This window comes from Myripristis murdjan, chromosome 8 (assembly GCF_902150065.1).
Source record: "Myripristis murdjan chromosome 8, fMyrMur1.1, whole genome shotgun sequence".
Taxonomy (NCBI): Eukaryota; Metazoa; Chordata; class Actinopteri; order Holocentriformes; family Holocentridae; genus Myripristis; species Myripristis murdjan.
The window spans coordinates 7,145,561-7,173,471 of record NC_043987.1 but is presented as its reverse complement, the minus strand read 5'-3'; the positions used below and the strand labels follow the sequence as shown (position 1 = coordinate 7,173,471).

At 41.7% G+C, this 27,911-nt stretch overlaps 3 protein-coding genes across 4 annotated transcripts; 1 reads left to right on the top strand and 2 right to left on the bottom strand.

Annotated features, from left to right (window-relative positions):
• Positions 1-963: 963 nt before the first annotated feature.
• syngr3a (synaptogyrin 3a) lies at positions 964-11,453 on the bottom strand. Its single transcript, XM_030058133.1, has 4 exons — positions 11,201-11,453; positions 6,951-7,185; positions 3,024-3,169; positions 964-1,928 (listed from the first exon to the last, which is right to left on the bottom strand). The coding sequence occupies exons 1-4, from the start codon at positions 11,300-11,302 to the stop codon at positions 1,716-1,718; spliced, it is 696 nt and encodes a 231-aa protein (XP_029913993.1). The 5' UTR covers positions 11,303-11,453; the 3' UTR covers positions 964-1,715.
• On the bottom strand, positions 9,072-19,532 carry gfer (growth factor, augmenter of liver regeneration (ERV1 homolog, S. cerevisiae)). 2 transcript variants are annotated; one of them, XR_003928611.1, is made up of 4 exons: positions 19,163-19,532; positions 17,826-18,034; positions 16,250-17,106; positions 9,072-9,093 (listed from the first exon to the last, which is right to left on the bottom strand). XR_003928611.1 is itself a non-coding variant. In XM_030058134.1 (3 exons), the coding sequence occupies exons 1-3, from the start codon at positions 19,376-19,378 to the stop codon at positions 16,944-16,946; spliced, it is 588 nt and encodes a 195-aa protein (XP_029913994.1). In that variant the 5' UTR covers positions 19,379-19,532; the 3' UTR covers positions 16,086-16,943. The 2 variants fall into 2 exon arrangements, 1 of the variants encoding a protein (XP_029913994.1); XM_030058134.1 differs by lacking the exon at positions 9,072-9,093 and having other exon boundaries at positions 16,086-17,106.
• A 31-nt stretch (positions 19,533-19,563) lies between these two features.
• Positions 19,564-25,571, top strand: drg2 (developmentally regulated GTP binding protein 2). The gene is made up of 14 exons (XM_030058132.1): positions 19,564-19,698; positions 19,919-20,005; positions 20,404-20,564; positions 21,403-21,492; positions 21,600-21,660; positions 21,896-21,986; positions 22,079-22,151; positions 22,257-22,347; positions 23,224-23,321; positions 23,738-23,814; positions 23,912-24,000; positions 24,121-24,179; positions 24,344-24,397; positions 25,483-25,571. Exons 2-14 carry the CDS (start codon positions 19,942-19,944, stop codon positions 25,567-25,569), a joined length of 1,095 nt encoding a protein of 364 aa, XP_029913992.1. The 5' UTR covers positions 19,564-19,698; positions 19,919-19,941; the 3' UTR covers positions 25,570-25,571.
• The last annotated feature ends 2,340 nt before the right edge of the window (positions 25,572-27,911 follow it).

The window sequence follows — 27,911 nt, the reverse complement described above, 5'->3', positions numbered from 1 at the left end:
CTTAAAGGAATGCTCAAATGTTTTGGGCAAAATACCCTTTTTCTGGCATACCCAGACTGAGACAAGATGTCCGATACCATTTTGACCTCTGTGTGTCCAGTGGTTCGGTTCCTATGGGTAGCATTTGGTGTTAGCTGAGCATAAAGACTTGAAGTCTATGGGAGTCGTTAGCCTAGCTCAGTCAAAATGAACAAAATAAACCTTGCAGCAACTCTGAAGCTGTTTTATTTACCTAATGTATCATGTGCACTTGAAGTACACGTCATGGGATATTTTCTAAAAAACAAGAGTCGACTGGACTGGACAGTAACCCTCAACACATTTATCCTTCCATCTATCACACACATCTGCACACCGCTGAAGGTGGAAGATCCAGCACAAATTAACTTCTCATAAATCGGCTCTATAGATATTTTTCTTAAAATCCCAAGATATGTATTTCAAATACACGATACACTGTATAAATAAGACAGCTTCAGAGTTGCTGTAAGGTTTAATTTTTTCACTATGACTGAGCTAGGGTAACGACTCCCATAGACTTAAAGTGTTTATGCTAAGCTAACATGAAATGCTACCCATAGGAAGCGAGGTAGTGGACGTACAGAAGTGAAACTGGTATCAAGCATCTTGTCTCAGTCTGGGAAAGTCGGAAAAAGGGTATTTTGCCCAAAATGTTGGAGTATTCCTTTAAACTACTGCATATTAAATAAATCTCACTGCCCCAGGCAAGCTCAAGCAAACCCAGATCAACAATTTGAATTAATTAAATTTGCCTGAGGTTTGTCAGCAATATGTCCGACTCTAGGTTTTCTGGACAGAAATAGTACACTAAAAAGAAGTAGACAGGATGTAATTTGAGACAATGCCTTTAACTGGTCTAATCTGACAGTAGCTAGCCTACCTACAAACCTACCTACATATCTACAGAATGTGAGATATTGCACTTGGTCACAGAACATTGTCTTTTTTTTTTTTTTTTTCTTTACAGCATGTGGAAATCTACTAGATTAAGTCACTGTCTGAGACACACAGTACAGTATGGCACTTAGTTGATCTCTAAGTTCAGAAACATGCAGATTCAATGTAAGTATCACTTTTAAACTGCAGCAGGGGAAAGGGATTAAACAACCAGAGCGTACCTTATCTAAGACATCCCCCATTGTGTTTGGCATTAAAGGAAACGTGGACATTTCTTCAAGATACTGAATGAATTAAACAATTGGCATGAATAGTATTAATGTGGAGCATGTGAGTGCCTCCTGCTCTATATTTACTGATCTAGAACTGATTTGTGGTGGATTCACATCGCTGATAATTACTTGTCTTTTTTTTTTTTTTTTTGCAAGGTGGAAACAGGGAAGTGATTGAATGCTGCAAAGTGGTCTCGTCTCCTGTGTTTCCTCCCCTTGTTCGCTCGCCCTCACCTGCTCTTTTGTAAAGACACTGCAGTTGCTAAAAAAAAAAAACACATCTGTAGGAATCGAACACTTCCACTTGTTAAGTTGTACAAAGCGCAGATACAGTTGGAATGTAAAGGAAGGAAAGGAAAGAAGAAGAGGAGACAGAGGGGAGGAGGCCACTTTTCCACTACACCTCTAAACTCAGCTCGGATCAGCGGATGAACAACGACGTCACGGAAAGCGATTTTCTTCCACCCTCCTCTCATTCCGTGTCCCTCTCCCCGTCTTTCGCTTCTGCAATCTGCTCTATCTCATCTAGTAAATGGGAACCTGGTACGTGGGCGCTGCATTGTTCTCAGTAAACGGTGGGCTCTGGTAGGTCTCTGTGGTCTCGGTGGTGGTGGTGCCCCCTGGTGCGTTGGGGGGGTACGGCTGGGCAGGCGCGCCGTCGCCCACGTGCTCTGTGGTGAACAGGGTCATGTCGGTGCCAAGCAGGTACTTCTGGACCGCACGCACTGTCAAACCAGCCTACAGAATGTGTGTGTGTGTGTGTGTGAGAGAGAGAGAGAGAGAGAGAGAGAGAGAGAGAGAGAGAGAGAGAGAGAGAGAGAGAGAGAGAGAGAGTAAATGAGTAAAAACAAAGGAAAAGAGCAATTGAAGCTACACTATACATCTTTGGCAGCAAGGGGTAACTGAATAATGTGAGCTTTAATACCCAGAGGTCATGTATGTGAGTTCACTGACTACTGTGCATACAGCCAGCTGATTGACTGTCTGATTGTATTGTACCAGAGGAGACACAGGGAAGAATGTAAGAGTCCCCAGCAGGGCGATCAGGGGTCTGGTATTGGGAGGGGGGGGTACCTGTTTGTTTCACCACTGCTTAAGAAAGAAAGTCATAACTTGTCATAAAATGTTGAGATTTAACAACATACAATCAAAACCTCCTGATTTTCAAAAACTGCATTTTTGGCAGAAACACCCACCTTGTAATGTTCCGCTTCAGCTGCTAACAAAATTTCCATTTATAAACCTGATAAAACTGATAATTGGGTGTGTAAAGCAAACGTTGCCCCCCGGGACTATTTTCTGGCTGTTGCACTCCGCCCAGTTTCAAGTCAGTGAGGCTATACTAGACATCTTGAATGTGTATTTTTACATAAAAATGCCTGTTCCATTGTGACACAATATGTAGGCGAGGAGGAGGCACCTCGCAAAAAAATGAAATATTTATTTCAGCTATTTGTGCACAGAGGACAACAGGCAAACAAATTATGACTCAATAAACATACATGCCAACATGCAATATGTTTCAAGTCAGCCTTCCTGCCTGGATGCTGCCTGAGGAAGGATACTGACTCGAAACACACTGCGTAGGCCGATGTTTGCATGTCTGTTCTTTTGAGCCATTATTTGTTTGTCTTTCGCCTTCAGCGCGCTTCTTTCCTCCATGCACAAATGGAAACAAATACTAAATTTATTTACAAGGTGTTTCCAGTCTTCTCTTTGTTTTGTTTTGTTTTTTTAAATTACATGAAAAGCATGCCTGGTGTGTACTGCTATATGTGTGTGTACATGTGTGTGTGCAGTACACGTCGGTGTAACTGCGTAACATGATCTTACCCAGGTGATTATGGAGAAGAAAGAGAAGGCAATAGCGGCCCGGGCTGCGTCTGCCCCCTGGTTGAGTGGCAGCTCGTCGGGAGTGGTTCGCGACCACTGATTGGCCAGGAAGCAGAAACTTACAAAGTACAGGAAGGCCCAGAAACCTGACAAAAACCAGTCATTTGGACCAATGTCAGAATACAATGAACAAAAATTTCCCCATTAAGGTTTCACATGACTGAGCCAAAGAAAAAACAAGCCTGGCCAGGTGAAGAAGCTTCTTGTTCCCCTTTTAAATGAATAATATTCTTATTTTTTTGGTTCTTTGTATGTAAATTTACATGTTTCAATTCCCATTTTAAAAGACCATTTAAGTTTCGATTCATGTTTTAGCCTATGTGCTTCACTGCACACATACTTTACATTACTACCAAGTACCAACCATATTATTTTTTACTTTGCAGAATATTTTTCCTTAAGGCAGTCAGTTCCATTGCATTCGTTTCCATTCATTTCTTTGCAGTGAAATATCAACTTGGCCTGAGACCATCACAGTGATTATCCGGCTCAATTTGATTTTGTCAAAGTTACTTTTTTTCATGGAACACATTGATCTGGAAAGTCTGCAGGATTGTTTGTAGGTTTATGTGTAATTAAGTCTTTGCATCTTCATATTTTATATTACATCGAAATGCACGTGAACAAATGGCTGCTTGAGAGGAAGAACTGCGTTCAAACGTCTGAACAAGAATGATACCCTTTGGAAAATGGCCGGTGGTAATGTAGAGTATGCGTGCAATCAAAACTGGTCATGCCCTTTAAAGAGGACTGAACATTGATGTAAAAATCAATTTTGGAGCTTTTGCTCTTGAGGTCTTGTGGTCTGAGTAATTTGTCATCGGAAACAAAGAAGCCTAGCATGGCTATAGGCAGTCAGAGGAAACAAGCCTTTTGATTTGGTTTCACATCAAGCACTCGTAATGGAACTGTACCCGGCTGAGTATCTGTGTGCCTTTGTATATGTGTGTGTGTGTGTGTGCTGGTAACCAGGGTCACTGGTGCCTCCTAATTTATTCACTTATTCCTATTGGTAAATTAGCACATTAATAGTCTTTAAATCTCTGTAAACAATATTCCACAATATTTCATTTTATTGTGGATAAGCATTTTTTTTTTTTTTTTTTTTTTTTGCCTTCACAAGCTGATTTGATTGGCTCATGACTGCAGCAAGGGTGTCCACCAATCACAAGTGACCATATCAGCCCATGCGGGTGGGTGTTTTATTGTGTGAGGAGGCACACAGCACAAAGATGTGTGTGTGTCATTTCATTTTTCCTCATGTTGTCAGAACTGACTTGCTGTGTAGGAGTTTTTTTTTTCTTTTTCTTCATTAAATACTATGTAGTTTAAGTGCAGAAGCCAGGAGGCAATATGATGTTTGTTTCTCTTGCTCACTCCTCTCAGTAAAAACAAAGCTGTTGGTTGCCTTGATTGCCTCCATCAATTGTTCTCCCTGTATGCTGTCAAATAATGAATCATGACCATGTTTGACAGCCGTCAATCAACAACTAATAGTGACATCAGAGTGTTTAAAGACCATCTCTGTTGAATGATCAACTTTCTAACCTTGTTAACAAGTCCATGCAGTGTTTTTCATCCACTACAAGACATATCAAGACAGAAATCAGCAGTCAGCACCGTAGCTGAGTTTTTCCACTTTGACACTGCAGTGGACGAGGACAAGATCAAAAGGACGTCCAGGTTGATAACATCTTAAACCAAAGGAACCAGTCCCGTCAACTGACAGGGTGGTGCTTTCCATATCATTAGCCCCACTAGTCTCTTGACAAGACCAACTCGAAATAGCTGCTTCACATGAACAATATTAGTGTAACTAAGACATGCTGGAAAAAAAAATTCAGATGGACATTTTATCAAGCAGAATACAAGTTACAAGCCGGTGTGTGAGCAGGCAGAGGGCAGGCGGGGACTATTTGCATGTTAATAGCTCATAGTAGAATTATATCTAAAACATTTTAAGGCATGAAGGGGTGCTTTTTTCTTGGTAAAACTTCTAAATATGTAATATTGATGAACGCAGATGACTTTTTAGGGGTTTCATCAATGCCTGGAGGGAGTCTTTAAAGGGGAACATATTTTACTACATTCCAAATCAATAAGCAATTTTGAACAATGCTGGATTTGGATTAAGCTTTGCAAAGGATTAACCTACACTTTCATTTCCGTCTGATGACTGTAGGAAAAATCACATGCGCACAAAGATAACACTTTTTTATGTTGTTCTTATTTTTTTTTTTTTTTTATTGTTTTGTTTTTGATATGCTATTTTCACTATATTTACTTGGCTAAGTAGGCTAACTTGTTTGTTAAAGTTGACCGACAGTGCTTACAGTGATTACCAACACACAGCACTGATGCCATAAGTGCTCCACCTGCAATACAGTCTCTCTGGTTCATATTAAACCATACAGCAGTGCAGCGTCTCCAGAGGTGTATCAAATGTAATAATGAAGAGGCAAAGGAAGTATAATAACGTTGCTGAATGACAGCGGTAAAACTGAATTACATTTAGGTTACCTCAAGCTCAAGCTCCATATACACACATCTGCATACACGTGTGCTTCTACATCCACACACACAGTATCTGTTTTTACCAAGATGCCAAGAGTCCAAACTCTTAACGGTAAATTTAATCACTATATAGTCAACTATTAAATACCCAAAATGCACTGCAAAATGTAGTGAATATACAATGGTCACTACTAGAACTGTAAGAACAATACATATAAGATATACAATACAGGGCATTTTGGCTTGTTGGGATCTTATTGCAAGGTTGGCATATAACTAAATAAAATCTCAGTGATGGTTAGTGATGGCTCATGCTGTCATCTTCCATGGTAAACGCCGGTGAGAGAAGGCAGACTACAACCAAATAAGCTGGAGGATATAAGACGCTAATTCTACTAGCAGACTGATTAATTCACACTTTGCCTTCCTCCGCCTCCGAAGGAAGACTGTGGGAACAGGCAGACCTACATTTACCCAAGAACCCAAGTTGCATTTTTTTTTTGCTACTGAAGTAAGCACTGTTTGGATACTGCCTGCTTCACTAACAAAACCACTCTTGTACACCAATTTCAACAATCTATTTCTAATCTATTTCACAAAATCAGCACTGTCTTCAGGGCTTTGTGTTGTGTATGAGATGCTGGGAGTGTGGGAGCTTCACACAAATATCCTTTTTTTTTTTTGAAGTAAGGATTTCTCTTGCAGTATCTGAAACTTCATTCAGGTTTCACGATACATCAAATGCTGTACACTGCAAAAGCGCAAAATCTTACCAAGATTATTTGTCTTATTTCAAGTCAAAAATGTCTTATTTCTAGTCAAAATATCTCATTACACTTAAAATAAGACATGATCACCTGGCAAAATTTGCCAGTTGAAAAAGTGAAAATTCACTTGAAATAAGTGAAAATTAGTTAGAAATAAGAAACAAATTTTGCCAATGAAACAAGCAAATTTTCACTTGTTTCAAGCAACTTTTCACTTGAAACAAGAGACAATTGTCTAAAAACAAGTTACTTCTGAGGTGATCATGTCTTATTTTAAGTGTAATGAGATATTTTGACTACTAATAAGACATTTTTGACTTGGAATAAGACAAATAATCTTGGTAAGATTTTGAGTTTTTGCAGTGTATCGTGAATAGTGAGGGAGTGAATGGGTGAGCTATTATGGACACAGCCTAGGCCTAAAGGGACAAAGGCTGAAGACAACAGGTTTCCTAAATTCGGGACTGAATACACTGACACCCAGCATCACATGTTTTTCAGGTCGTCCACTGGACGTCCATGATGACTCGAGACATTTGTGATGCTACTACAAGGCCCCTATGTGAGCGTGCACGCCTCTCCCTACCTGAGAAGCCGATCTCGAGCATCACGGCCTTCTTCCTGTCTTTCACCGAGCTGATGGAGGAGAACTTGTAGTCCAGCAGGAAGAAGAAGGAGCACGCCAGCAGGCCCACCAGGCCCACGAAGACGCCGTAGTTACACGCGTCTGCGTTCTTGTTGAAGACGCAGTGGAGGCGCTCGCTGCCCATGTTGACGTAGCCCTCGTTCACGATGGAGGCGAAGACGACCAGGGAGAATATCTGTGGCAGAGGGCAGGAGGGGGACGGAGGGGGACAGAGAATGAGGACATGGGGGAGGGAGGAGTGGGAGGAAATAACCATGAAAGAGGGTGAAAAGAGAGGGAGAGGTTAAACAAGGTGGAACGAGATGAGATTGAAGAAGGAGGGGAGGTGAAAGGAAAGAAGGGAAAATGAAACAAGGATGGGACGAGTGAGAGGAAGACGATGGAGCGAGGGGAGTGGGGTGAGAAAAGGTGGAAGATGTAGTAAAAGGGGAAAAAAGAATGACAGGGGAGCACGACATGGGAGGGAGAGGAAACAGAAATCTATGAGGCTCCAATTACAAGCAAGCGCGTGAAGCCAACACTGACGTGTCTGTTTGGAAACCACATTATGTCATCTTGTGCTTTGGAGTGAGTGAGTGAGCAAGCGGGGACACGAGGCGCAGATTCATAAAAGACTCGCGCAAAGTAATAAATGTTTGAAGAAATACAATCTCTCCTTCTCTCTCTATCTCGCACACCCATACACACAAACAAAACAAACACACACGGCGCTGCAGCCTCCCTGGAAAACCCCACAGGAGCACAGAGGTACGCGAGAGCATCTCTGTGAGCGTGCTCAGAACAAAGGCATGACCTAATTTCCTGTCTCTCTCCCTCTCTCTGAGTGACTGAAGAGGTGGATGCTTCACTTCCCCTGAAGAATCACAGACCTGAGGCAGTGTGTGTGTGAGTGTGTATGTGTGGGTGTGGGTGTGGGTGTGGGTATGAGTGTGTATTTATATGAAAAGTGTGCACACCCATGTGTACCGAAAGAGGGACAGCGAGAGAGACTGTCTCCATTCACACATATTGATGTTTGTGTGTGTGTTCATCACATGCTGCAGATGTGAACATGAGATTATTGTCTTTTTTATGTGTTTGATCATTACTTTACGCCAAATTAAACTATCAGAGCAGCTACTCTGCCATCTCATCCGGCTAATCATGCTGTAAAACGTGCACTACAAAAAAAAAAAAAAAAATCTTGATCTTAACAAGTCATTTAGTCTCATATTCAGTCTTCAAATCTTGTTTCCAATGCAGTTTCACTTGTTTCAGGAATTTTTCTGGAACAAGTATGAATATACTGAAATAAAGTAAATTAGCCCAGGAGTATTAAGAAAATGACACTTGATTCAAGTAAATTCTGGAAACAAGCTGATTAGTGTTGGAAACAAGCGGGATTATCTCATCCCACAAACAGATTTTTCCATTTGATTTTAAAAGGGACAGTAAACCAAACCTATAAGTAACTTTTCATTAACGTGTTTTACCGTCATCACTGGGTGTAGTAAACATCATGAAACTGAGAATCTTAAGTCCTTTCTATGCAGAGAGAGACCTATCAGCTGATTTCTCAGGAGTCAAACCAGCAGTTTTTCCTGGGTTACTGCAAATGTAAGATTTGGCACGATCCAATCAGAACACAGCCTCAGTTTTTACCTCCCGCCCCTGTCTGACTGACTCCTCGACTACATTTGAAGAATATTACATTGCAATTTTGTTACCCTGCGAGGCGACCTGAGGCCCACCCCAGTAAAACTCCATGCTGTTACATTATTGACGTCTAGAAAGTCTCAGATCTTGATTTATTAAGATGGAGATTTTTTTGCAGCGTTCTTCCACGACTCCCTTTCTCTGTTGGCTTCTGCCATGTTATCCCCCGTCTCTCGGCACCTTGCTCCGCTTGATGTCCATGCTGGATCTCATTCTGTCCCATCATCACTGTTTTTATCCCTATCAGGCCTTTTTATCGCTCTTTGCCCTCACCCTCTCTCTCTCTGTCTGTCTCTCCAACTCCCTCTTTGAAACAGGCACACTGACACCGATCAGCTGACTAACACTTGGTGGCAGAATAGGGCCATGTGACACACACACACACACACTGGGGGTACTGGGAGGGGGTTAGGTCATATGACGGAGTGGTGTAAAAGCTGAATTCCAGTCTCATGTACCTACTCTTTCATTTAAACATCACCAGTCTGTGATGTCCAATGCATTCCAGGAGTTATTGTAATAAAGTGCTGTAATTTTCTTTGTTGTTGTGCCCGCTTCACCTCAACCTGCCTTGTCTACTTCAGTTAGTGGTCTGCTAGTCCCTCAGTGAACTTGTTGCGCTCAGCATGTGTATTACACCTGTAGAGAGAGATAGCAATGGCTGAGCCAGAGTTTTTCCAGTCAAACAAGCAAGAGTCGCAATCACGTATTCATTCTAAATGCCACATGTCTTGTTGCTGCATTGCTCTCTGGTCTATTTAGTCGACTATCAGTGGAGACATTAGTATCTCTGCCTCTGTTATGATGGATTTTGCCCTGTGTGATTGTAAAAAGCTGATGAAACTGGCAAGTCAAGAAAGAAACTCTTTTAATTCTGAGGAACTGATACCAAAAAGTGTGGCATGCCTTTGAGGTTTGAGACACCTGACATTTCTTACTGCTCCATTGTAGCAAGACTGGAATATATGTTGATGCGCGGTCACATCATTTATGTAAAAGGAACTGCAAAAATAGACCACCGAACGCTACAGTGGTTCCAGAAATATAAGGCGCTTTGCCATTTTAATATAATGTGTTTGTTGTGAATATTACCTTCAAGGTTACGTCTTTGAATTAAGGCCACAAGACCTCCAGAAGACTCAGTTGTAAATCCTGCCACTGGAGAACTATCCACTTAGCCCATTCACTTATAGTCCATATGAAAAAATAATATTGACCCTGGGTGCTGGGGACAAGAGAGGACATTTCTCAGTTGGATGAAAAGTGTTTTAAATTTTTGATGACGATGAACTAACATTATCATGTATGAACAGTTCTGTAAAAGTTTTTAACCGCAATGGAAACAATCAGAGTATAGGATAGGGATGCTGGAGGACACACTGAAAAGGACACACACACACACACACACACACACACACACACACACACACACACACACACACAGAGAGAGAGAGAGAGAGAGAGAGAGAGAGAGAGAGAGAGAGAGAGAGAGAGAGAGAGAGAGAGAGAGAGAGAGAGAGGTAGCCCAAAAAACCTGTTGCCCTTAAATAGCTTTTTCCCATCATGGAAAACATGCGGCTACAACCGGATTAAAACAAGCCTTTCACAACAATCTGGAACACACACACACACACACACACACACACACACACACACACACGCACGTACGCATACAGCGTACGCTCTCCTCCGTGCTTAGAGGCCGTGTGTGTGATCCCAGATCTCCCAAGACCGTACTGGTGAAGAAGACCTTCTCTTCCCTGCGTCACCCAGAGGTGATGCGGTAAATCAAACGTCAGGGCAAAAACGCGTCTCCATAGCCCGGCGTGCGTAAGGATGCTCGCCGACCAATCACAGGTGGGAATGACGGACGACGACCGTTTCGGGTAAATCAGCACAATCATTACCTCTCCGCTCAAACAATGATCCACATATGAAATAAAAATTGATGGGATGCTGTTGGATTTTAGAGAAAGAAAAAAAAAAAATAAGAATTGACGGTACGGGGAATAAGGAGGATGACGAGGCTGAGGAATGCAGTAGGATGAATTTGCTATGGTGGTCTTCCTCATTTCTATACAAACACGAATGTGTGGGCCCAGACTTATACACATCTTACATTTAAGCAGCCAGGCATGATGAATAAAAATGATATTTTAATTTCACAGCGGATATAGCTCGAAGTTGCTCAGTTAAAACATCTGTAATGAAATCAATTTTGTGGCCCTCGTCCAGTTTGATACTCTGCGGCTGTACGTGCACACCCTTTGACATCCCCTTATCAATAATCTCCGATATTAACCTTTACTCCACGGCCAGTTCAGATGCAGACCCTGCCCATCAATTATTCCGTGGATTTGTAGAGCCTATTTGCCGTGAGACCACGTCACGGGTCCCGCGCAGCAACGACAACACAGAGGACCCCCCCTCTCCTCGTCCCTCCTTCCCCATCTCGGTACCGTAAGAGGAAAAAAAAAAAAATAACCCGGTCTCACCCAGGACAGCACTCTGAGGATGGTCTGCGGCTGCTTGGCGAAGACAATCGGGTCGATGGTGGTCCCGGCCCGGCCCGCTCCGAACGATCCCACTCCGTCCATCTTCTGTCGCTCTCTCGCTGCGCTCCTCTCGGCTCCACGCTCCCGGCTCCACGGCTGGATACGCGGCTGCTGCTGCTGCTGCTGCTGTAGGGACGGGTCCTGCGCGCACCCTGGGAGCGCACGGGCACGGCTACGCGGGCACGCACGACGCGGACGGCGAGGAGGAGGAGGGGGGGGAGGAGGGGGGCATGTTATGACTGACGTGCCCGCGCCTCTCTGTGGTTCCTCTCCTCTCATCCCTGTATGCAGATGTGTAAACAAAGGAGAATGAATGGGATATATTTAGAAGGTTAGCCTACTACTCAAAACTGTGAACTGTGTTATGTATTCAGCAGGAGTATACTCTAGCAATAGGACTGAGCAATATAAGCTATTGATATTAGCCTATATCAATATTGTGATATGAGAATGAGATACAGTCTAGGATATTGGATGTGGTATTACTGTGATATGGTACACTGTTGTCTTTTCCTGGTTTTAAAGATTGCATTACAGTGAGGGGATACAATTTTTCTGAACATTAGATTGTTCTAGCTGTTGCATTTACCTGTTAGGGCATCATATCTAATGGTAATGGTTGTTTATAAAAAATAAAAAAAAAACACATTGTGAAAAATATTTTGTGAAAGCATCAATAGTCATCTCTACAGTATCGTCACAGTATTGATATCATGATATTCACTCAAAAAGATTATGGTATTTGATTTTGTCCATAGCACCCAGTCCTAGTAATACCATAAGGGCATAAAAATTCTAAGTAGCCTACCATAAGGTGACTATTATGTCACTTTTGAGCATCACTATAGAAATATTATGGCAAGGCCAACTACAAGTTTTATAAGAGAGCCACGTAATAGAGACAGCTGGAGCCTGGCTAGGGACTGGTGATCACAGGCATGTGCCTGCTGGCTGCATGACCCCCAAGCTTGGCCGAGCACAGACCAAAAACAGTGCTCACTACCCTCAAAACAAAGGGTATAGGTGCCCATTAGGTGAGGGTAGGTCTAGACGTTAGGGACTTTGGCAAGAGAAACTGTCCATCAGAGTGTGAAACATAAGCCATCTGGGGATGAAGGAGCCAGAGATGGTGTGAAAAGTTGATGTACCAGCTGGACACAGTTGGGTTCACCTCCACACACAGTGTTGGCTCTGGAGCTTGATACAGAGAGAGGTCGCTCTCCTCGTCAGAGGTTGGCATGGTGGGAGGTCCTGGGCAGGTTCTTTCTGGTCACCACGCAGTTTATGAATAAGACAGCAGTGTGAATATGTTGCAGAGAGAAAAAACACATAAAAGCAGTAGGTAATCTCACTGGAGAGTGGGGTGGTGGAGAGGGAGCTAACTAATGAATTATAGTACCACTGGAAGATGTTCAAGATGGACATCGTCTAGCCAGTGGTTCTCAACTAGTGGGCCACGGTCCAAAAGTTGACTGCAGGAAGATGTTGAGTGGACCAGGAGCACATGGTTCCACTTCAGCCAATAAATACATAAATAGACAACTAAATAAATAATAAAATGGTGTGCAGATATCCAGTACAGGTCTTTTAGTTCAAACGAACAATTCCAGTTCAGTCACTTGTCCAAAAGAATTCGTTAAAAAAATGTAAAAAAAAAAAAAAAAAAAAATTAATAAAATTAAAACCCAAATTTAAAAAGACCTTTTCACAGTACAAAACTATATTAATAATGCAAAAACAATGTATAATAAAACAACAATGTAAAAATAACTTTTTAAAAAAGTCCATGTCCATGAAAAAAATAAATGTATGTGTTTGACTGCCTTTGAATGTGAATGAATATGGTTTTGGACCAAGAAAAGCATTTTTAGTGGCCATAGCAGCAGTTTCAAAATATTTTTTGAAAGAAATGAATGGCATTTCAATTAGCTCTTATAGCGTATGTAACAGTGTGTGAAAGCACTGTGGATTACTGCACTTTTCCTTTTTGCACAATTGGTCCATGACTTAATGACTTAAGGGTGAATGTGGACCTTGTGGCTGGACCAGTTAAGAACCACTATTCTCAGGCCGGGACTCCTGATACGGCAGATTGTCACTAGTAGGCTAGAAAAACTGCAGCTGCTGTAGGCGCAGAAGCAAAAACAACGGGTGTGGGAAGAGTTTGGAAAGGTTAGGGACAATTACTATGGAGTGGCCTCAAAGAGGTTCTGGAAAATCATTCAGCTGCTCAGAGGAGGAAGATATCAGCCAGTCTGTTCTCAGCAGGGACAGAGAAATGTTGATCTTGACTCGAGATATTGTCGCAAGGTGGATGGAGCGCTTTGAAGAACTCCCAGCCCCAGACATGCCTTTTATTCAGGGGGCACTGCTAGACAGACTGGGGAGGTGTTTGCGGCTGTTTTGTGGATTTCAGGAACAGTGCGTTTGGATTGGCAGGCGGTGGTGGTTTCCCGTTTTCAAAAAAGGAGGCTGTAGGGTGTGTTCCAAATATCGAGGAATCACACTGTTCAGCCTCCTTGGCAAAGTCTATGCCAAGGTGCTGGAAAGGAGACTTTGTTTGATTGTCAAACCTTGGAATCAGGACAGTGGACCAGCTTTTTACTCTCTCACAGATAATTGAGGGGTCATGGGAATTTGCTAATCCTGTCTACATGTGGTTTGTGAAATTGGAAAAGGCTTACAGTTGTGTTGCCCGAGGTATCCTGTGGGAGGAGCCATGGGAGTTTGGGTTGCCAGGGCTACTATTACAAGCCATTCACCTCTTGTTCGCTTGGAACCAGAGTTGTCAGTAAGCTCCGAATTGTGTTCGCATTTTTGGCATTAAAGCAACATCAAACTTTGGTCGAGTGTTGTGTTATAGTTACCTGAGAGTCCTGCGGGTCCACATGGTGGAGAAATATCCTCATTAGTAGCTCTGTGCTCCTCTGGACAGCTGCTCATCCACAATACTGTATTTCTATCTCTCCATTCACTTCAATTGCAAAACAAAACAGGTCATTTACGTGCTGAAGGTTTTATTTTGGGAGCTGTTTTGCCACAATATGTAAGTGAATAGAGAGACAGAAAGAGTGTTGTGGATCAGTAGCCCAGGGGAGCACAGAGCAACCAATGAGGATGTTTCACCACCATGTGGACTCATATCACACCCAGGGAACTATACAAGCCAACACTCGACCAAAGTTTGTGATATTCATGGGCAGAATATAAGGTCGCAGACGGGTTCAGAACAAAGTCCCCTTCAGTCGTGTTTGGGTAACACTTCTACTGTTTGCAGATGTTGTCATCTTTCATTGTACAGTGGTCTCTGATGTTCACTGGAGCGATTTGCAGCTCAGTTTGACGAGGATGAAGAGCAGCACTTCCAGCTCTGAAGCCACGGTTCTTTCTTACAAAAGGTGGCATGTCCCATCAGGCTGAAAAGTGAGCAACTACTGTACTCCAACTCTGAACTCTGGGACATCTCGGCGAAAGGAGGAGGTCGTGGATACAGGGCTTGGACTGAAGCAAAAAGACATTTTCAAACAAGGCGAATTGCTTCCCTCTTCATGATACGGTGAAAAGTTCACTGGTCCAGAAGGACCTCAGTGTTGAGCTGCTGCTCCTCCACATTAAGAGGAGCGGCTCTCTGCACCACCTCCCCCCGGACGTGTAGTGATTCACTCACTGCATAAATTCTGTCATTTCAACCACACCAATCTGCTCAAAGGAATAAAGAGAATGAATCAGACTGACTTTGGCATGAAACTATATGAAAATCCTTGAATTGAATCATTCATGATTCACTAGAATTGGACTTTGTTGTCAGTAATGTGTTGTTGTTGTTGTTTTTAATAGATGCTGTTTAAGTATTTCTCTTTTTTGCCATTATAGAGGAAAAAGGATAGCCTTTACATCACTGCACGTTTGATTAGTGGATATAAAATTTGGTTAAAGACACTGAACTCAAACAATATCTTGAATCATGGTTTAACAAATTCAAATCCAAGTGAATAATTTAATAAATAAATACATAAATCAAATCACCAACTTGTAAATTATGAATTGATCTGAATGTCTATTAAGCCTATAGGTTCACACTCCTCTCCTGTAATGCAAAAGTACAATATTGTCCCTACATTACTGGCAAGCACAGACACAGTAAAGTTCCTGTTGTGATAATACAGGAACATTATAATTACATCATTGGAGATTAAACCATTCAGTGTGATAAGATCATGATTAACTCACTGAGTACTGCAGAACTCCAGAAATGATCTACAAAAGTATAAATCTCTTTTTACTTAGGAATATTATGGAAACATAGTGATAGGAGGTGATAAAATGCTTTAAAATACAGTGAGGTCATTCCCAGACATTATTTCATACCACAAACACATTGTAAGTCCATATGGGAATACTGTGTGGATTTGTATGAAAGCACCATAACAGAAAATTATAGGGATTTATATAGATCATACAAGGTAAGGAGATAAATACGGGCAAGGGAATATGTGGTGGAAATATAAACCATCAAGCTTGAAGCAGTTTTATTTACTAAAACCTCACTTTTCAAACTTGTTATGTGCTCAGGTTATGATGGATTCATAATTAAACAAAACCAGCAGCTGTCTTGATTTCAGAGTGACAGAGGGCCTGTAGGTTCACATTAAGAACAGTAAATACTATTACCAGGTGTATGTGAACTAAACAGACGTGAAGTGAACAAGTGAAGCCTTGACAGGTTCACAATATAACAGCAAGAGAAGTCTAGCTGTGGAGTAGTAGAGGTGTGTGTCAGCGTGCATGTATGTCCTTGGCAGGCTCCAAAAATAACACATTCATGGAGGGTGCTGATCAGGTCATTTATTAATAACACACCGACATGTCACATGTCTGAGACTCTGGTCTGGAAGGCCTTTGGCTAGAGGCAAATATGTTCCTTTATGTTTCTCTCCCTCACTTATATGGAAAAAGCACAACTGAACAGACAGACAACCCCGTCATAACCACACACACACACACACTAATTCAAATTACAACGGAATAAGATGTTCTGTAATCATCACAGTGCAACACGTTACATTCTTTTGCCACATCAGGAAAAAATATAAGAGCTATTCAAGTATTTTCAAAAATTACAAATGTATAATTCAATAATAATCATAATCATCAATCAACAATACTTACTATTTCGACAAAACTGTACCAGAGCTGTACTTCAAATATTTTCAAATATTTCTGTCTTGTAGTGCCTACAATTAGTTAAACAAGGCTTCAACAGATTAAACAAAACAAGAAAAGTACTGACTAAAACCCTCTGTAAATAACAGGTTTTCTGCTGTTTCACTGGACAAAACAAGGATAAACACCATAAACATCAAAGGTGTGTGACCAATATGCATTGACTGTGGGCAAATCCTGTTGGTTCACGCAATTAAAAGCATCAACCCTGCAAACTGGCCTTCACAGAGTGCTGAGAACATGTGTGCCTGCACGTGTCAGATTTTCAAACAAGCTTGAGTATGGAATTGAAAAGCATCGCCGTGTCCCACCAGAGTTTTAAATCTCCGGAACAACCCTGACTCCCAAGAGATTCAGATCTGGGTCTCCACTCGTGTCAAAGGTTTGCACGGACAGGAGGAATCTTTGTTTTCGAGTTCCGACTCGGGCCTCGCATCTCCAAGCACTCGGACCCAAGAAATCAGTCACAGGATCCGTCTTTCCATCCGTCTCTCCACCTCTCGTCCACACGCGAGCAGTCAAACTGAGGCTTGCCCAGCCGCACGTTAACGTCGTTGTGGAGGCGACAGAGCCACTGGGAAAGAGCGTGGCGACTGCTGGCGTCTGGCTGATTGGTTTTCAATCTGCAGACGGGAGAGGGTGTCATTGGAAAATGGCTCACTTCCTATCTAATAACAGTGCATCTAAATGTGACAGCACAGATACTCAGATACAATTAATCTTATTGCTTGTGCAAAAACATCAAAGATAACAGAATGTAGTCCCTGTAGGTCCTTCACACAGAATTAAAAGCGTGTGGGTTAAAGAGCACTGAAACCTCAAAAATGGCCATAGTTGTATGCTCTTTCATTCTGAAAAGATGAAGATCAAATAAAATACATTTATCATGCTGCCAAATTGGTTGGTTAAGGATTCAATAAGCAGCCCCTCGGACAGTGCAGTTCTTCGTTTTGCTATTGCAAAAGTCATGCCCCTCTACACTCCAGTCACAGCAGCCAAAGCCCCACAGACAGAGACTCTTGGCATCAGAAACCATGATTAATACCACAGCTTCAATGTGAAAATGTTGAAGAAGGCTAATGTAAAATATAAAATCATTTTAATAGCCAACTTAACAATAAGAGGACACAATTCTGTCACTGTGCATTAGCAGTTTTGACTAAAATGACCCTTTAATTTCAAAACCTTCTACAGAAAGTGCCATAACAGAGACTAAGCGTCCATTTTCTGAGGTCCATCTGTACAGTCTAATGTAGAACGTTTATAATGTTCAGTTTTTATTGATGCTGAGAATGTGTAAATGTAATTGTGAGGTTGTATTTTGCAGAGGTTGTGTACTGACCTGCCCCTGAGGTCCTCTGCACATTCATCACAGGGGAAGAACTTGGAGAAGAGGTTGATGAACTGGCCCATCTCTTGCTGCTGGGTGGGGGAGGGCCGGTCGGGGTAATATGCCGCCATGGTGTGCAGAAAGGACCAGGTGCTGCGGCCTAACTCTTCCCTGTCCAGCGGACACTCCTGCTGTGGCTCTGACTCCTCAGCTCGGGTCGCCTGGGGGATCGCACAGACACACGGATACAGATGGCAGAGTCAAGCTGCTTGTGGTTCACACTGACATGTGTGGGACGGTCTACAGCTGAATTCTCAAACTATGGCTGAAAGCTAAGGAGGTAGGAAGGCCTAGTTTAGTGATTGTCCCTCAACCAAAGGACCAGGGTTTGATCCTCTTTGTTGATGTACATGCTGATATACCCCAAGCAAGATCATTTAAGCCCTAGCTCCACCAGCTGGCAGCTCCTTTACCCAAACCACACAGAGAAAAGAGATTTGTCTTCCCTTTACTGGTTAATAAAGTGTATCAGAGCAATAAAAAATAAAATAAATAAATAAAAAAATAAAATAAAATGTCTGGCAATGTCTTTGTAGTGGATCCTTGCATCACAAAAGTAATGTTCAATTTTAATATCACAGTTCCAGGTTGGGACTGACCTATTGCTGAAAAAAAAAACAAAAAAAAAAACAGTCAAGTAACTGATTAGGGTTTGACATAATATTAATTATAGTGGATTAACAATTATAGTAATTTATCAAATAAATAACCCCAAAATATGCTGGTCACAGTTTCAGAACGATCACTGATATGTTTACATTTCTTCATTCATGCTGTAAAATTAATACTTTGGGTTCTGATAACTTGATGGGCAGTTGACATCACTTTTGCCACTTTACCGACTTAATCGATTAACAGAATAAATAAATTAATAAATACCAGAAAAAAAAGTGACAGTGTAAATGCTCATTGGCTTGCAGCTGTGGACGCTGGGCCTGGCCTGTACTGGATGAGTTACGCAAGTCTCCATTGCGCGATGTGAACAGGACAAGGTCATAACAGCCTAGTATGAAATAACCCGATCAAGAATCACGTTTATTTATATTTGTTGGCGTTTTTTTTTTGTTTTTTTTTTACTGACGTTTTTTGAAAAGGCACGTGGTAGTCAATACAGGTGTTTTGCGCCACAAAGCCACATAACTAAAAACTGCAATATTGATATTTCAGTGGGGGATGTCCTGTTAACATGCAGCCTTCATCCTAATCAAACAAAACTCCCCTCCAGTCGTAAAGACCCGGTCCTCTTCTTAACTCACACAGGGCTGACAGACTGCCAGGAGAAAACTCACCTGTGCTGCTGCTGCTGTCGTCTTCGTCTTCTGTACTTTCATCCATGATTTGAAGTCCGTACACGCCCGGCACGGCTTCTTTTTCGGCTTCCCGGTCTGCTCCTGCTCCTTACCGGGCCCGTCTCCCGGCGGGGCCCCGGCCACTGGGAACGGGAAGCCTTCAAAGCCGGCCGGAGCGGAGGCGGCTGTTCCCCTCGGTCCTGCGGGCGCAGCCATGTTCACTCTGTGGCATTGTGGGACTGTCGAGACTGACCGGCAGCACAGCAGCACAGCACACTCACAGGAGGATTTCAGGATGTTGAAATCAGCAGTTTCTTATTTAATGGGTGCATAACTTGGTGTACAGCTAGCTACCAAGAAAAGAGCGTTAAACTGCGTATTTATGCGTAGATACAATAAAATAAAATATGTGGGGAACTAATGTAGTTTGACATTAGATTTTGTTTCTGCCGGAAGTTGACGAGCACGGAACTTCGGGTTCCGGTTGGTGATGTCACGTATCTGTCCATGCTGCGGAGTGTACCCTGAATTAAAGTGTAAATTTCTACTCTTTTCTACCTGTTGTAGCGCGCTGTCACCGTGTGTGAAACAGTCGCACACTGAAGCGACAGTGCAGGCGTTCACCTGCTGCTTTTCATGTGGTTTGCTCACTGTTTTCACCGCACTGGCCAGCTAGTTAGCCAGTCGGCTAACACGGCTAACAACTGTGGACCGACACGTTTCTGTTCCTCATGAAATGTTTTCTCTCGTCCTCAGTGTAGCCCGTCTGCCTCGCCGCCATGGGGATCTTGGAGAAGATCGCAGAAATAGAGAGAGAAATCTCTCGGACACAGAAAAATAAAGGTGAGGCCAAGAGCAGAGCTAACTGCTAGCTACATTATGGAAGAACTTGGAGCCAGCTGTGTGTGTGTGTGTGTGTGTGTGTGTGTGTGTGTGTGTGTGTGTGTGTGTGTGTGTGTGTGTGTGTGTGTGTGTGTGTGTGTGTGTGTGTACTGACATCACGTTCTCTGTTGAACTTGACCAAGCTGTCACTTTCTTGTTAATTAATATTATACTGACAGTGTCAAGTGTCGATAGTTTTGCTTGCATTACTATTGAAACAGCACATTTCACCCACAATATATGTCATGTCAGATTCCCCCTGGTAACACACAGTAACTCCTGAGCAGCAGACATAACTCATAATGTAATGTACTTCTTTTGAATCACTCACATGACTTTCTTTCCCCTCATGCCTTCAGCCACTGAGTACCATCTGGGCTTGCTGAAGGCCAAGCTAGCTAAGTACAGAGCTCAGCTGCTGGAGCCTTCCAAATCAGCCGGAGCCAAAGGGGAAGGCTTCGATGTCATGAAATCTGGAGATGCCCGTGTCGCTCTAATCGGTTTCCCCTCTGTGGGTAAGGTAAGCCAACACACGCCGGAGGTTGGATGGTGCCTGTCCACCAGTCTGCTGCAGTGATGAGTGACATTTGTGCGTATAAAACACACGTATCCGCAGCTTCACATGTGAATGGGGACACACTCTTCCTAGGGCTGACAGATATCTAGATATGAACGTGCCATATTAATATCTCAAAAGGCAACAATATGGACAATATCAAATTTAGAGTAAGGGTTTGCCTAAGACAGAGTTCTGGTTAATAACATATGTTGTGGAGTAACTGCATTTAAAAGATAGATAGATAGATAGATAAATAAATAAGCATTGTGTCAGAGCAGCAAAATGCTTGATTTAATTTTTCTTTAGATGTATTGTAATGCAGGGATTGATCAACAGATTGAGTGATTGTTCTGATCAATAAAATACTTTGTGAAGTCACGCCATTTCTACGTCTATTTGGTATTCTTATGCTTTTTGAAGAATACTTCATTTTATATAGTTGTTATGCTTAAAATTTCATATAAATGTGAACCCATAGTCATATCGTATATCGAATCATTATCAAGATATTTGGCTTAAATATCGAGGCATTACATTTTTTCCATATTGTGACGCTCTAACAAACGTGCCAGTATGCCATCAAATTTACCATGAGCAAGTATTTGAGGACCCATTTCTTGCCGTCCCTAATGATTTTGTATTTCTGTGTTTATGCACATACATCTACCATTAAAAAGGGAGCTTTTTAAAGTTTATAAGCACTCTTGTCATGCTGAAATCTGCCAGAAAGAGACCTGCAATCTGACCGAAATATTAAGATGCCTTTTTTTCTAATGCACCCCTGTGTTGTGTCCTGCAGTCCACCTTCCTTAGTTTGATGACATCAACAGCCAGTGAAGCTGCGTCCTATGAGTTCACCACTCTCACCTGCATACCTGGTGTCATCGAGGTACGTAGATGCACTTGGATAGTACCGCTGTTGCACCTGTAATGTTGACTGTGAGTCATAGGCTAAAGCATGTCATGTATGTTATTATTTTCTTTATTGCTCTTCAGTACAAAGGGGCCAACATCCAGTTACTGGATTTGCCAGGAATCATTGAGGGTGCCGCGCAAGGTAAGGCTCAAGTTTTTGAGTTTTCATTGCAGAAACTCAAGCTGTCATGTTAATGCTTTATAACTCCCTAGATGGGTATTAATGTGTACTGCATGTTCTTGACATGTGACACTAGTGACTAAAGTTCTGAAATGCATTAATTCATTAGATGTTGTCAATAATTAGTCTGTGATTCTGAAAAACAGACTCAGAACTGTACAGTGTTTGTAACTGGCTGAACTTTGACCTATCCCAGGTAAGGGTAGAGGTCGGCAGGTCATTGCTGTTGCCAGAACAGCGGATGTAGTCATCATGATGTTGGACGCCACCAAAGGAGACGTTCAGAGGTGTGTGACACCCGCTCCTTGTGTGTGTATGTATGAGTGGGTGGGAGCACATGTGTTTTTAGGTAGTTAACATCTTTATTTTATTGTCTCAGAGCACTTCTAGAGAAAGAGCTGGAATCAGTGGGCATCAGACTCAACAGGACAAAACCAAATATCTATTTCAAGGTACAGATTTACACTTCTGCTCTGTGATTTCCTCAAAACTCTGTGTAACAAAATGTTGTGAAAAACGAAAACTCTGTGAAAATGTTATATCTTCTCTCCCTGTAGCCCAAGAAAGGTGGCGGCCTCTCCTACAACTCCACCGTTCCTCTCACCCACTGCTCAGAGAAGCTCGTTCAGCTCATCCTCCATGAATACAGTATCCTTCTATTTTCCAGTGTGAACAGTGATGAAAGCAACCGTGGAAAAAAAGACCTTTTTTTTTTTTTTAAAAAACAGAAAAATTGTGGGATTCCTGGAATATCATGGAAATTTTGATAGGTGCATTCCAGACATAGGAAGACAGGGAATTTTCCAAATTTTCTAGGGAAACCAGGGAGTGTCTTTTAATTGTACAAACGAGTTAAGGCTTCCAATTGTCTTGTAGGATTTCTACAAAAGTAATGGTATTGAACTGTGTACATGAAAGTCTGGGGATTTCAGACCAAGTCATGAAATATGGAATTTTTGTCAACTTTGATTGGGAAAAAAAAAACAGTAAAGTAAAGACATTGAATGCATAATAACTTTTTGTTTAAATTGAAGAATAATCCGTTATTAGTCCTCTGCATCTGAAGGGTTTAAAAATCAGGTTAATAAAAAAAAACAAAAAACATGTTCCCTGTTATAAAGGTTGTGAAAATTCAATAGTTTAGTCACAGAACATCATGGGAAAGTTAGGGAATTTACATTTGATGTAGAATTCTGGAAATACCTTTGAATGTATTTTTCAACTTTCAGCTGGACTGTTTACCTGTTTAGATGGTCTTTTTTTGAGCTGAAAAACCACATTGACAAACCAGAAAGGAACATGTCTTTTTTCGTGATGCCATGATAGAATCATTTTGACTCAGAACTGGAAGGTCGTGAAAAAGTTACGTGATTTTAAAGAAGCTCTTCAGTGGGAATCCCGTCACTCTACATCTGTCCCTCTCTCATTGTCTCGTTTTTTTTCAGTCTCCTTGTCATTCGTCACACCTTATAAGAACACATTTTTCATAGGAGTGACTGGATGATCTTTAACCCTCCTCCTCAGAAATTTTCAATGCAGAGGTCCTCTTCAGGGAGGACAGCACACCGGACGAGTTCATTGATGTTATCGTCGGAAACAGAGTTTACATGCCGTGCCTATATGTAAGTCGGCACATATCAAAATCTCACACCCTCAGAATGTCCAATTTTCAGGAGCCAAGAAAGGCAGTCTGATTTTTTTTTTTTCTTTTTTGGCTTGACCAGTAATGCAGTTTTGAGTTTATTCCAAAGGAGTTTGATTAGGATAAGTATAGTGTTTTGTTTTTTGTTTTTTTCAGTCCACAAAAAAACGTACAGTTCCTCATGAAGTTAACATTAAAATCACCATAGTTACCAGTTACAAGGTTTTTACCACAACAGTGATATGTGAAACTATTTGTTGTGCTCTGTCTGTTTTTTAATGTGTGTGTGTGTGTGTGTGTGTGCGTGCTGTGTGCATTCCTTTGCAGCAGTGGAGGATACTGTTTTTCCTCAAGTCGTGATCTCACTGTGTGTGTGTGTGTGTGTTTGATTTACAGGTGTACAATAAGGTGGATCAAATCTCTATCGAGGAGGTGGACCGCCTGGCTCGCAGACCTCACAGTGTTGTCATCAGGTCAGCAGTGTGTGAGTGAGTGTGTGTATGTGTGTGTAGTGTTTCTAGTGTCATCTGCCATCTGAACTGTTTCTGTGTGCGTGTTTGTGTGTTGCAGTTGTGGGATGAAGTTGAACCTGGATTACCTTCTTGAGACGCTGTGGGAATACTTGGCTCTTATTTGCATTTACACCAAGAAAAGAGGAGGTACATGCACACACACAAACACACACACAGAATTCATAGCTGAATATATGAGCATATATCCTCTATGTTGTCTCTTACTGCTTTGTTGGTTTTTTAATTAATTTATTATTATTATTTTAGAGCGCCCTGACTTCAGTGATGCCATCATTATGAGAAGAGGAGCATCTGTAGAACATGTGGTAAGTAATACACACACACACACACACACACACAGGCACACAATCAACAATTAAGCTCATGATCTTGTCAAAACATAAGCCTATAATTAACCACATGACAGTAAACAGTAAAGCATTTACAAACAACTTCTCATAAATATACCACCTTTGCTTTCTCCCTGCAGTGTCACCGAATCCACAGAACTTTAGCCAGCCAGTTTAAATATGCCCTGGTTTGGGTAAGTTATTTCCAGTTTTGGGATGTTGACCCTCAAAAGCCTTGACTCTTGTGCCTCCTGTCCTCAATAAATTGTTTGACCTGACAACACAGCTCAGATCTGCTAGGAACAGAGGACGAGGGTCCACTGATGTGAAGGAAGTTTTTAACAAACTTGCCGTGCAGCGCATTTCACATTTTTAGTGAGCAGAGAAAACCTCATGGCTGATTGTGATGTCAGTGACCCTTCCTTTTCACTGTGGAGTCCTTCTGAAGTGCTTATTTCTCCACTCTCACTGACAGTGTCAATAAGACGATTGATACGGTTGAAGAAGTATGTTAGATCCTCGTTTTTAGTCGGACATTGAAAGCATGCCAGCAGGGAAGATCACAGTGCAGATGTCTGGAGTTGAACAAGCACTACAGCCAAATACTTCATCTAGTGTTTTTGATGATTTAACATGTGAACTGAACAGGTAATGAACACATTTAATTCACCAAAGTCACTGAAGAATGAATGAATGAAAGAGGGAGGCTGTCCTCACACGGTCAACCAAGTCGGAGTATGCATTTATGTAAATGGGAATATTAGCGGCATGTTCATTTTCATTAGCCATGTAAGCAGCTTAGTAGGAATATTCTTCAGAATAAGAGCAAAAACAGAATCATTTGTGCTTGTAAACGTAATCTCTGTCTCTTTGAGAAATTCCCTTATTATGCTCTGGTGTTACTGGCGGACTTGTAATGAAACCATTTCATACTTTTATCTTGCTGCATTGGAGTACTGACGGATAAATAACTGCTACTGGATACAATCTTACATTAATAAGGAGGCAACTGTTGTTTCAGGATAATCACGGCATTCAGAAAACTACTGTTTTTAATGTTCACATTCGTAATTCAGGTTTAGGCTATATATTCTATGTATTTAACAGTGCATCTAAGCACAGCTAGCAAGGTGCCAGCTCCACTGTAGAGCACACACAAACACACACACACACACACACACACACACACACACACACACACACACACACACACACTCATTAAGCAATTTCAAATTGTGGCTGTAGTCTCTCCTAACTGGTTTGTGTGTCGTCCTTACAGGGAACCAGTACCAAGTACAGCCCTCAGAGGGTCGGGCTGACACACATCATGGAGCACGAGGATGTCATCCAGATCGTTAAGAAGTAAAAGAAGCCTTCTGATTGGACAGAGGGAGAGACTAAATGGGCAGAGTCACACTCTTGTGAGAGGAGCTAAAATGCAAAAAAAAGAGTTCATTTATTCAAAACTCATTGTACAGTAGATATACAGCAAACCTAAAGCCGCCGTGATTCTTATTTTGTATATGAAATCTAACAAAAACAACTAAACAATTAGAGAGGAAGACCAGATCTGAGATTGTTGTGGATAGGAAGCGACATATTTTATCTTTTGAATAAGTTAGGAAAGCTGCATTCATTCAGAGAGAGAAAATGGAAAAAAGTAATAAATTCCTTAAAACTTGAAATGACTTCTGTTGGTTTCATTCCCATCAGTTTCAGCTTCCTCACTGGTCAATATTTGTTTTTACACTGTATCCCACCTTCACTAGATAGTACAATTACATAAAACACCTGTAATACTAAGCTATTTTTATTTGTTTGTAGAAAGCTCCCCTTTATTTGAAATCCAAAATAATTTTTCATCCGGTGTAAATGTTTTCTGAGTGTTTGTAGCATAAAAGAGGAGACTGACACAGTTCTTTTGTAGTTGTTTGCTCCAGAAAACACAGAGAATCCACTGAGGATGAAATGCCTTTGCTTTCTCTGTCTTTATTATGTAAGATGTAGGGCAATGTAGTTTAGGTTTATGACATTATTCATTGTAAATACCCCTGCCAGGGATATAGTGGAAGACAAATCCATGTTAATTAGATGAAGGCACTTTTTATTAAACTTACAACACCATTATAAATGTCCATGAGCGCCATTCAGAGAGTACATTATGGCAGTTTCAATGTGGAGGCGTGGTCCTTGAGGGGCTTTCAGGGTGTCTTCGGCTAAATGATGAACAGTTTAATTTCACTCTCATTTACTTCACTAGATAACGTTCCAGTGCAAAAGATGTGTGAGAGCTTATTTTAACATTAAGTTCAATCTCACCACTTCGAATGTATTTGTCAAAGTATGCCATCTGACAATACTTAAAGGAATAGTGCTTTAACATGAACAAAAAATTTTTCCTCATATCAGGATCTCAAGGGCAACTTCACCTCAAGTGGAGGTCTGTGGCTTAATGAGGGTGAACTTGAGATCCAAAACATGAAAAGGCTTGAAAACCCCTGCATTATGGTATACTGTGTATTTCTGGTATTAATTACAATGTACAAACCAATCAATTCTGTTCTGAAAATGTAATGGCTTTTCCATATTGGCAGTGGTTATCTAATGGTGATTGCTAACTCCAGCTCATAGTTCACCCACCTTTTACTGACCACTACATCATTAAGCCTGTAATCTTTGGAGTTACACTCATGGCGTTTTAGAAGTACCAGATTAGTGTCACATGAGTTCTTCTGTAGAAGGCACCTGTTGAAGTTTTGCAATAAAGCAGACATAACAGCATAAGTAATATAAAAATACAGCAGTGTCCTAATAGATTTTAAAGGGGTACTGCACAAATAGCAAAGCAAAATAGTGTTTCCTATTGAGTTAAATGCCAATATAAATGACCATTTTTGTACAGTGTTGTTTCATGACAGAAGTCTTGCTGGTCACCATCCTGCACCCCTTGAGCCCTCTCAGCAGCAGGTGTGTGTCAGTCACCTTTGACCCCCCACCACCCGCCTCCGTCCCTGCAGCCCGGCTGTTTGGTCCTTTTGTGCGCAGTGGTCACCACCCACTCTCTGCTCCAGGCAGCCTTGGCCATTTTTTCTTTCAGAAAGTATAGACTACAGCCAATGCTCCCCATTCACCAGCACACACACGGGCACAATAGCACCATTAAAAATTTACAAGCATCTCTTTGGTCTAGTAGAGGGGGACAGAGTGGGAGGCTCTATATGAGAGAGAGGGAGAGAGAGGGAGGCTGTGAGTTGACACGACTGACCACCGAAGTTGAAGATGCCGTAGAGATGTCCCGTTGGAGCGAATCCTGGATGGAGAGATTCTGCTTTGGAATAACCTGAAGAGGCGAGGAATGATGGAGGGACGCTGATAAAGAGGAAAAAAGAGGAAGAAACAAAAGGTGAGGCTGATTGGGTGCCTGTGTGCATTGTGTGGAGCAGGCAGGCACGATGACACTTGATGCTGCTTGGCTCCATATGGCATGGCTAAGTGTTAGTGTGTGTGTGTGTGTGTGTGGTGCCAGCATATCTTAGTCATGCATAGATGACTAGAAATTGCTGCTTTGTCTGTTGAGGTCTTGTTTTAGTTTGGTTGAGTACCATTAAGAAGTTGTATAAAGCTGTAGGCTGAAATTCTGATATAATAAATAATCATCTGCCATAGAGTGTGAACACATAGACTATACTTACTTGGCCTATAAAATGA